We start from the raw sequence: 10,402 nt of genomic DNA on the forward strand, positions 1-10,402 counted from the left end.
CAGACAGCAGCGCTGCCCATTTTACTGTGGCCATAACCGAGGCTGGCCAGGGTCAGGCACTGAATTGCTTGCTCGGTCCCAGGCCCATGTCCAAGTCCTCAGTCTCCCCCAGGGCAAGGGAGTCACTGCAGCCCCGCCTCCCCCGTCCCCCCAGATCTCAGCCACAGCTGAGCTAGGGTGAGGGGGCAGGGCAGCCTCCTGCCTGCCGCACTCAGAGCCCTGGCCCCTGGGCCTGGTGGCCTCCTGCAGAGGACCCCCGGCCTGCAGCAGCCCCAGGGTTGTCTAGAGCAGGCCAGGGGGGCTGTGGGTGTGGGTACTGCAGCGGCTCAGGGGCTCTGTGGAGGGGTGGAGGGGCAGGGCTGAGGCCCAGGATGCTCTGCTCCTTGACAGAGATCCGAGAGGCCTTCAAGGTGTTTGACCGGGACGGCAACGGCTTCATCTCCAAGCAGGAGCTGGGCACGGCCATGCGCTCCCTGGGCTACATGCCCAACGAGGTGGAGCTAGAGGTCATCATTCAGCGGCTGGACATGGACGGTAAGCCAGGCCGGCCCGTGTCCTCGGGGTCACTGGGCTAGGTGACCCCACCCCCACCGCTGGCCCCTGCCATCCATTGTCCTGTGGAGCCAGGCCTAGACCCACTCCTCAGCCTGGAGTCGAGGCAGAGAGGTGGCTAGCCCAGCCCTACCCAGGGGTTCCCTATTCCCAGGAAGGTCAAGTCTACAGAAAAGGTAGAGAAAAAAAACCTCACCCTAATCCCACCACGGTTGTTTAAAATCACTTGTGTAGGAGGGAGTTGCCCCCTGGCATTTCTGCGGGAAGAATTTCGAGTAGCCAGTGGTGGTGGCCCCTACCCCTTAACCTCCCCCCGCCCCCAGTCCAGAGCAGCACCCACAGGATGGCAGCAGGGGCTGGGAGGGTTTCCACCTGCCAGCCCCACCTGGGCCAAGCCTCCATCCCCGCCCCCGGGGATCCACCCAGACACGTCCCACCGCCGACCGGCCCTCTGTGGCTCTAGGAGACGGCCAGGTGGACTTTGAGGAGTTCGTGACTCTGCTGGGCCCCAAACTCTCCACCTCGGGGATCCCAGAGAAGTTCCTCGGCACCGACTTTGACACGGTCTTCTGGAAGGTGCGTCCCGGCAGCCCGCCGCCCTGGTGGGAGGTGAGGGTCCCACTGTGCAGGAGCTGGGCTTGGGCGGGGTGCTGGGCGAGTGGGTGGCTGTGGTGGTGGCGGCAGGAGCACTGCGTGGCCTGCACCCCCAGTGCGACATGCAGAAGCTGACCGTGGACGAGCTGAAGCGTCTGCTCTACGACACCTTCTGTGAGCACCTGTCCATGAAGGACATCGAGAACATCATCATGACTGAGGAGGAGAGCCACCTGGGCACGGCTGAGGAGTGCCCTGTGGATGTGGAGAGTGAGTGGGGGACAGGGCTGGGGACTTCCTTGTCTGCCCAGAGCCTCGCTGTCCCCAGGGCTCCCTGCACAGGTGGCTCTTGGCCCATTGGTTCCCTGTCTCGTCTCTCGTGGCCACAGCCTGCTCCAACCAGCAGATCCGCCAGACGTGTGTGCGCAAGAGCCTCATCTGCGCCTTCGCCATTGCCTTCATCATCAGCGTCATGCTCATCGCGGCCAACCAGGTGCTGCGCAGCGGCATGAAATAGGCCTCGCAGGCCCGTCTGGCGCATTCGGTGCATGGGACCCACGCCGCAGCCACCGCCGCCGCCTGCAGCCCCTTCTCCTGAGCCAGTACCCTCAGGACCCAGAGGCAGTGACCAGCACCCCAGCCCGCCCCTGCCCCTGCCCTGCTGGGCCTTGCACGGAGCCCTGCCCAGCAGTGGAGGGCTGGGTGACGGCTCTGCCACCACCCTGCCCCACCCATGTCCCCACCTGGCCTGTGTGTAGCACTAACTCTTCCCACCGTCACGGGGTTCTCGGGAAGCGAAGGCAGGCGCCCCAGAGCCCAGTCACTGCTGTGGTCCCTCAGGTGGATGGGGCACCTTGTGCCCAGGGCAGCAGGCAGGGTGGGAGGTGGGTAGGCGATTTGGGCAGCCCAGAGGGTGGGCAACTTGGGCAGTCCAGCATGGCCTGGGACTGGGCCCCTCCCTCCAGCCCTTCCAAGCTTAGACTCAACTACAGTCTCTTGGTTTCTCTTGGCACCTGTCGGGTGGGACCGTTGGCCCATTTCACAGATGAGGAGCCTGAGGGTCTGAGATTTGGCCTCAGTTTCCCCTTCAGCAGGTTTTCAGGAAGGTCAAGTGGTTATGGAGGACGGAGCTGTGAGATGGCCATCAGCACCCCCTGCTGGGCACTCCCCTGCCCCCACATACACATAAAGCCTAGAGCTCTGTTGCAGCTGGAGACAAGGCACTCAGACGGGGCCCCTGAGTGACCTACTGGCCAGAGGGCACCTCCCAAAGGAACCCTGAGCTGCCCCCAGGCCGAGGGGCTGTCCTCTTGGGACCCCATGTCTCCTGCCCTTGAGGCATAGACCCAGCTCAAGCCTGGTTCCAGGTGTACCACCCACATGCTCGGCACCACCCAGCACGGGCGGCAGTGGGACTGCCAACCTGCACCTGCAGACTGGCCCCACCATGCAGTGGGCCTGGTCACAGCCCCCCTGCGGCACCCAGCCAGGCCATGCGCCTCACCAGCCCCGAGGGAGACAAGCCCGACGTAGACTGCAGACGGAGCCACGGGCTGAGAGACTCTTTATGTAAAAACAAATGGCAGGAGGCAGGTGGGAGGGAGGGTTATGTGCGTCCTGTCTCAGGGCCGGGGCTGGGGCTGCGGCCCACGGGGGTCCCGGGCTGCAGCAGAGGCCCTGTGGGGGCTGCCCACTCCTCTTCGCTGTGACCGGTGAGAAGCTGACAGTGGGAGCCAGGCAGGGTCAAGGGGCTCAGCCCCACTGCACACTGGGCTGCAGGGGCCAGCCCCCGGGTGGAGGGGCCCGCAGAGAGGGGGGCAGCTCCTGGATTGGTGGCCAGCCCAGGGGGTACTGGAAGACAGTGGTCCTGGTGGGTTCGGCCCTAGAGAAGGGGAGAAGGGCAGAGAGTTAGGGTGGGATGTCACCCAGACAACCTCCTCCACCCGCCTCAGCAGGAAGGGGAGGGGCTTTCCAGAAGCAAAGCAGGCCCCTCTGAGCCAGCAGCCTCAGTCCAGGGACGAGCCCCAAGGGATGGCCCAGTGGTGGGGGGTGGGAGGGACTTGGTGACAAGAGTGGCTGCCCTAGAGCCCTCAGGTCGCCTGTGGGGACCTGACCGACCATTTGCGCACATCCACCACGGGGACGCCATGAGCCTGCAGCAACATGGTGGTCGGCTGACCTTCACTGACGGGAGACGCCCTGACGTCATGTGTGTGAGTGGGGAGAGAGTTGCTTATAAAATAATGTATATAGCATGATACTATTTTTGTTGAAAGATATATAACATATATAAATGCATAAAAAAACTACCTGGAAGACACAGCGAGATGCTAAGAGTGGTTTTGTTTACGTGGTGCCAGTTTGGGTGTTTTGTTTTTTGTTTTTCAATGTCCTTATACTTTTAAAAAAGTTTTACAAGCACATAAGAGCCACTGAACTCAGGAACTAAACTATGGAAACGAACATTCTTACAAGCCTCATCCTCGCCCTCCTGCCCCCCACCGAGCACCTCAGAAGCGCCGCCTCCTCTGTGCTTTGGAGCACCCGGGACTGGGTCTTCCTACAGCCCTAGGAGCTTGTCTGTCTCTCCTTCTGGACCCGAGGTCCCTGGGGGTGGAGGCATCTGTCTGTACCCGCAGAGCCCAAGAGGCAGCCCCAGGAATGTCTGCAGAGTACACCCCATGGCCCGGGGGTCCTCACACAAAGCCCATTTGACAGATGGGGCCACAGAAGGCAAGGGGTCAGTCCCTGTGCAGCTGGCACAGTGAGGGGGTGTAAGCCAGACATGAGCTCTAGCCAACCTCTCCCCTTACTCCCTCGGCTCCAGGGGCCTGCCCCTCCCATGACCTAGATCCTGCCAGTTCCTGGCAACCCCCTTGTAGAAAGGGAACCCCCCACAACTCCCATAACTTAGGTGAGGAGAGGCCTCAGGCGGAGGTGGAGGTGGGGGCCTGGGGCCTGCCCTCAGTTCTCAGGCCTGGCTGCTGGCCCAGGTGGGCCTTGGGCGCCCTCAGTGCTGCCTCGGGGCCTCCTGGTGCAAGAGGCCAGGGAAAGCCCTGCTCAGCTGGCGGCCTGCAGAGCACGGAAGCAGCCCTGGCCGTGATTTACGGGTGACAGGCGGGCGCTGGGGAGATTTCATAAGCTCTGCCAGCCACAGGGAAGGGTGGGAGCGGAGGAGGCACTGCAGTTATGGGAAGGGAGTGCCCCAGCTGTCAGGCACTTGCTGGGCCCCCAGGGTGCCCTGAGGCAAGGCCAAGTTCTAAGCCCAGCTCAGCCCTGGGCCCTACACCCACAGATCCCTAGGGTGCCAGCTCCTGACACCTAGAGCCCTTGCACCCTCGGCCCCGCAGGGAACAGGCAGGGAGACCCACGTAGAGCACAGCCCTGGGTTCTCGGCCGCCCACGCCCGTGGACAAGGACGAGAGCACCCTTCCTCCACCCTAGGCTGTGTCCGACTGTGGACAAAGGAGTCTGGGCCGGCTGGCCGCGCTGCCCCGGAGAGGGCACAGAGGGGAGATTAAGTGGGATCAAGTCACAATCTGAAGAGCCAACAATGGCAAGCAGGCCACGTGCAGGCTCGGCCTCACAGCAATGCCACCACCGCTGCTGCCGCCAGGGATTAGCTTGTCCTGCTTGTCCCCAGCAGCACCGTCACCCCTGGCAGATGCCTCAGGGTCAGTCTGCTGATGGGGATGGGCCAACGCCACCAGGCTACGCGCCCCTGGAGCCACCTTCTCCGGCTGCGCAGACAGGGGCTGAGCCTGGCAGGCATCATCCACAGTGCCTTAGAAGAGAGAAGTAGGGACTACCAGTCCCTACAGAGGGCTGCTGGCACTAACACTCGGGGCCAACAGGGCTCACGGCCCCGGGGCAACCAGGAGAAGCGAGGGGGCCGATGGGCATCAGTGCTCGCTGAGAGGGAGCACGCAGCACCATGATCCTGAGTGGCCAGCGTGGCTCAGGAGCTGCCTGGTGTCTAGCATAGCATGAGGGACACAGCGGCCGGCAGGCGTGGCGGGAACGGCAGGTGGGGGTATGGAGGGGGGATGCGGAGGCGAGGACGGGGCAGTGGGCTGCAGTGGCTGTTGAACTAGCCGAGTGTGTGAGGGGCCCCAACACAGCAGACCTGGCCCTTCCTGCCGGATGACTGGAGGCTGCGGCGGGAGACTGGGGAGCAGAACCAGGGGTCGTGGAGGCAGCAGCACAGGGCCAGGGATCCAGGGACAGACCCAAAGCGTGGAGAGTCACTTCTCACACAGCCAGCTGCCCCCAAACAGGCAGTGGCCATCAGACCAGGGGCCACTGCCCTTCCAACCACCCTCTCTGCCCAGAGAGGAACTCCTCTGGGCACAGAGCACTGGGAGCAGAGAACGAGTGGTTCTGGGACAGCAGGTCCCTGGCAGTGGCCAGGCTGGGTGCCAGCAAGGGCGGGACCGAGGGCAGGCTCAGAGTCCCAAGTGCACGGTGGCCCCGGCCACTGTGGCACTCCTCTGTGGTCGCTGCAGGTCTCTGGCTCGGCAGGGTGCATGGGAGGCAGGTCGGGAGAGGGTCTCCAGGAAGCACCACAGCAACAGGACTGTGACAGCCCCCTGGAGAGGCTCAGATTCCCCCGCTTCAAAATGGGGTACTAGAACCCCTAAGTGCCCACACTCCTGGGCGCCCCAGGCCTGCACCAAGCACCCTGGCTTTCCTGTACACCTCAACTCTCCCTGTGACTCTGGGCCACAGGCGCTCAGTGTTAGCAAGTGCTGAGACATACCTGTCTATGCCGAGGCAGGGGCTCCGGGGGCACCCCAAAACCACAGTCCTGGAGGCCCCAGGCCCAGGTCACTCAATCACGGGGCAGGTGAACAAGCAGAGTGCAGATGGGACCCAGTGTGGGTGCAAGGAGCCACGCAGGGGGCAGTAGAACTGAACTGGGCTCAAGCAATCAGGGAAGCCCCCTAGGGGCCCAACAACTAGCCCAGCCTCTTCCACACGGGCAGGAGAGAGACCTCTGTGGGCTGGAACCCTGGATGGGCCCCTGGTCCCCAGGGGAAACCACATGACCCAAATCACAATCCTGCCCAGCAGAAAGTTACCTCACCTCACAGCCCACATTTGAGTTGTGTCTGCATTGTACTGGACATAGATTTAAAATAAGAGTGAAAACAGAGTTTGGGGATACATCCTAGTTTGGTGAGTCGTATCTGGGGAAAGGGACCTCAAACTATGGCCCACGGGCTACATAAGGACATTTATCCAGCCCACTGGGTGTTTTTGCCCCCCACCCCCTTTTGAACTTCAAAATAAGATATGTGCAGTGTGCATAGGAATTTGTTCACAGTTTGTTTTTTTTAAATTATAGTATGGCCCTCCAACGGGTCTGAGGGACAGTGAACTGGCCCCCTGTTTAAGAAGTTTGAGGACCCCTGGTCTTCAAAGCAGTGGGTGGCCACCTAAGGCACAACTATGGGTGTGTCTTCCTTCCGGACCAAAGAGAAAGAAGGTCAGGAAAGACTCTCAGAAGAACCAGGACCAACAGTCGACATGAAATGGACGGTCCCTGTATAGATAGCCCTCACCGACTCCCAGACCACAAGAACTAGGTGGTGCCCGGCCACCACCACTGACCCCGCTGATCAGGCCCACGCGAGATGGAGCCTGTTAAATGTGGAACAGAACTCAAGATTCTTAAACAAAACAAAACAAAATGCAGCAGCAACAGCAAAAGGACCCCAAATCTACACCGAATGGGCTGGCTGAGACTGGAGGACTCCCTGAGACTCCTGCCCTGATGTTCTTCAAACCTTGGATCAAAACCAACTCCTGAGGTCACCTTGTGGCTGAGTAGCAGATGTGCTAAAAAATAATGACCATCACCCACAAGTACCTGCTAATACTGAGCGGCTGTGGTCACATGGAGTGGTGAGGTATACAGGAAGGCCAGGGCGTTATCAAAGCAAAACAAAACCAGCCAACCGAGATTCGACCAAACTGTCAACAATGGCTTTAAGACAAGGACGAGAGTAAGGAGACCAGGCGACTGGCTGCGTGGGTCCAGAGCCACCAGGGCGGAATGCTCGCGCTTTGGGAAGGACGCGGCCAATGTCACTGAGAAGCTTGCGTGGCGATGGTGCAAGGGGAACCCGGCCCTCACCAAAACCCACAACAAAGTTCATTTTAAAACACCTTCATTTCTTTTCACTGGGCACGGAGAAAGCAAGCACACCTATCCCTCCTGGGGGCCCCAGTGGAAGGCTGTCCCCATGGGTGTGGTGACCACCTTGCCACTCCCTCCGAGGCCCTGTTTCCCAGGGTGGGTGGGGCAGGGGGCCTCAAGTGAGATCACGTGTCTGATGTCATGGGCAACTCATGTGTACATCCTCGGATACCCAGGAGACCTGCTTTGGCCTGAACTCTGGCGCCAAGTGGGCTTCAGAAGCCCCCGCCACCCCTGTGTGTGCCTTAGTCAGGTGGTAAAGTGTGGGCAGAGGCCACCCCCTGACTCTGCATGCTCCCCAGCCCAAGAGCTGAGGGACTGGAGGGGGTCCTCACCCCCTTCCGGTGGGACAGTAATCCTGTCACCCTCTGGGGGATCCCAGCCCTGCCTCTTCCCAGCTGTTCAAGGGGCCCCACATGAGCCTCGTCCCCCTGTGCACAGGCAGAGGAGGGGTTGAGGGGACTGAAGGGACAGGGCGGGGTGCAGGCGGGGCACCCAGGGAGGGTGGGCCGTGGCATGAAGTCAAAGCTGTATTGCCACTTTCACGTGGAGATGACCAACATGGGCTGGGCAAGGCCAGGGAAGCAGGTCTGGGGGCCAACAGCTCCGAGGGAACCCTGCCAGGGGTGGGGGTCATGTCTGTTCATGGAAGCCTAAGGCAGGGCGGGCTGGCTGGGGTCCTGCTGTGGGAAGAGGGGGGCACCCAGGGGACCTGTACCTGCTGCTTGGAGCCGAGCTCAGCCGCTTGGCCCTCTTCTCCAACCAGTCTTCCAGATGGACCTCAGGCAGCTCCCCGATGTCCATCGGCCACTCCTTGGCCCGCCTCTCCTCTGGAGGGGGAGAGAGAGGCAAGCAAGGAACATACTCAGGCCAGGCTGGGTGAGATATGGGCAGCTCTGGCCTGTCCCCACTCCCGGCCACCACCTCCCCAGGCCATCTGGGGTCTGGGGCCACTCCTCTTTTAACACGGGAGAGCCAGACAGCCTCTGAGCTTTTGGGGTTTCGAAGCAGGAGGATGGATGTAAAGAGCCCAGCCCTTGGGAATGCCTAACTCTAGGGGTGGCCAAATCGAGGGGTACAGAGAGGCAGCAAGTCCAGGGGTACAGAGAAGAACAGGGCTGCGTTTTACTTGGCCATGTGCCGAGTCTGACCTAAGGTTTTGTCTCATGTAAAGTCCTACAAAAACCTTTGTTCACTGAATTAAAACCACGCAACAAAGAACTTGTGTGCACGCTGGGCCTGAGAACGTGATGTGGCCAGACTCTCCTCGCATGCAACCCCTCTGGGCCGCCTCCCTCCACCCTCACGAGCTCCACACTGGAAAGGTCAGGGCACTGCCCCCCCACCCCACCCCCGGAGGCAAAGCCATGTGCCCAGCTCACAGCTGGACGGGGCAGCCAGCACTGTGGAGCTGCCAGCTGAGAGTAGGCCTCTGCCCTGGGCCCTTCCCAGCCCAATAACTGCCAGCAAGTCTCCAGCCCCAGGGCCAGGCCCCAGGCCCTCTCCCCCACTGGCCAACCATACCTCACGAGCCCGTAGTTCACCCCTGGACAGAACCCGGAAGCAGGTGTATGCAGGGCCACAGCCACTGGGCCATCAGCAGCCCAGGGCAAGGCAAGGCCATCCCAGCACACTTGCTGCCGGCTCCTCAAGGCCACAGACCCAGTCTGCCTCTGACCTGTGTGTCTGTGGAGGGTGGGAGTGGGGGGGTGGGGGGTGGGGGTAACAGCCCCTGCCCAAGTCCTGGTCTGTTCCTGGATGGAAGCCCACCTCCTCACTGTCTGACGGGAGGCAGGGCCAGCCCACCCTCCCTTCCTTCCTGGGTGGCTGCACTTGCTCTTCCCCGGGCCCCTGTGGTGCAAGCCTCGTGCAGAGCAGGGGGGCTCCATGGGCTACAGACTGAAGGGGGTAGGGGTGTACACAAAGAATGCCAGGCTTGCTGCTGCTGTGCAGGGAGACAAGGAGGAGGGAGCAGAGATGATCCCTCAGGGCTCCTGGCCTGACGCCTCTCGGGCATCAGGTGGAACCCACTTCGTGACCTCCCCTGAAGGCCACCCCCAGGAAGGGCAGAGTGAGGAGAAGCCACGGACCACCTCCCAAGACACCCCCTCTGCTCCTCTGGCCAGTCCAGGCCCCTGTAGAAACACACCTTCCACCTGGCGGCTCAGCTCCTGCAGGTCTCTGCCAGACAAGTGGGAAAATCGGCACTTGGACCCGAAGTCGCACTGGCCTGTGGAGGAAAGGATGTTGGGGAAGGACCCAGAGCTTCAGGGGCTCCCTCAGCCCCGCCCAAGACCCTGGACTTCCCCGGCCCCACCCCCACTAGACTCAAGGCCCTTCCCTGGCTGCCCTGGCTGCTATGGGGGTCCAGTCTGAGTGTGGCCCTCCAAGAAGGCTTGTCTCTTGTCACCCGTTCTTCAGTGGCCCCTGTGATGTCCCAACATGTCTCCCCACCCTGATCAAATGCCTGGGTGCCATGGGAAGAACTGGCAGGGCAGCTTTGTCAGGGGGGGAGGGGAGGAGGAGGGCACACAAGTCCAGGCACTTTGTGACTATCAATCCCTGACGCTAGACAGGCTTTAAGACAACAGGGGACTGATCAGAAGATCCATAGCACACAAAAACACGGTTGAGAATGAGGGGGGTTGGAGCAGAGACCCAAAGCCCATCTGTAGACAATGGAACATCCCCCCACAGAGGGGTCACAGGGAAGGGATGAGTCAACCAGGACACAGTAAAGCACCGATGGAACACACAGCATTCTTCTGGTTCCTTAAGGCTTCCTCACCCCCCACTATCATGACCCCAGTGCTGCTTCTCAATTCAAACTAGACCGGAGCATGTACACAGGTATAGCTAAGAGATGGGAGCTCACCACACCACACAGAAACCAGGAACAGGAATGGGAGTAGCGATCCCAGAAGGGTAGGGGAAGTGGGGGAGAGGAAGGGAGAAAGGGAGAACGGATCGCACTGATCAACACATAAACATACACCCCTTTCCAGGGGGAATTAACAACAGAAACCATGGGGGAAGGGAGACAGGGGTCGGTGT

General features: G+C 61.2%; 2 protein-coding genes across 3 annotated transcripts in view; one reads left to right on the forward strand and one right to left on the reverse strand.

The window, feature by feature from the left end:
* Positions 1 to 371: 371 nt before the first annotated feature.
* CABP7 (calcium binding protein 7) lies at positions 372 to 3,468 on the forward strand. Its single transcript, XM_004715352.2, has 4 exons — positions 372 to 534; positions 1,016 to 1,128; positions 1,263 to 1,416; positions 1,536 to 3,468. The coding sequence occupies exons 1-4, from the start codon at positions 372 to 374 to the stop codon at positions 1,661 to 1,663; spliced, it is 558 nt and encodes a 185-aa protein (XP_004715409.1). The 3' UTR covers positions 1,664 to 3,468.
* ZMAT5 (zinc finger matrin-type 5) overlaps positions 2,694 to 10,402 on the reverse strand; it is a 39,361-nt gene continuing 31,652 nt past the window's right edge. For both annotated transcript variants that reach the window (XM_004715328.2, XM_045289660.1), the window contains exons 4-6: positions 9,498 to 9,578; positions 8,067 to 8,178; positions 2,694 to 3,028 (exon numbers count right to left, since the gene is read on the reverse strand). In XM_004715328.2, coding sequence (XP_004715385.1) covers positions 2,899 to 3,028; positions 8,067 to 8,178; positions 9,498 to 9,578 — 323 coding nt within the window. In that variant the 3' untranslated portion in view covers positions 2,694 to 2,898. The remainder of the gene's footprint in view (positions 3,029 to 8,066; positions 8,179 to 9,497; positions 9,579 to 10,402) is intronic.

This window comes from Echinops telfairi, unplaced genomic scaffold, assembly GCF_000313985.2.
Source record: "Echinops telfairi isolate 266 unplaced genomic scaffold, ASM31398v2 ScPeMD7_29;HRSCAF=101, whole genome shotgun sequence".
Lineage (NCBI taxonomy): Eukaryota > Metazoa > Chordata > Mammalia > Afrosoricida > Tenrecidae > Echinops > Echinops telfairi.

What these genes read in the sequence shown, in the direction of transcription:
- CABP7 (XM_004715352.2), top strand. Translation starts at nt 372, where the DNA reads ATGCTCTGCTCCTTGACAGAGATCCGAGAGGCCTTCAAGGTGTTTGAC. An exon ending in TCAGCGGCTGGACATGGACG is followed by an intron (nt 535 to 1,015) that starts GTAAGCCAGGCC and finishes CTGTGGCTCTAG; the next exon opens with GAGACGGCCAGGTGGACTTT. An exon ending in GTGCCCTGTGGATGTGGAGA is followed by an intron (nt 1,417 to 1,535) that starts GTGAGTGGGGGA and finishes TCGTGGCCACAG; the next exon opens with CCTGCTCCAACCAGCAGATC.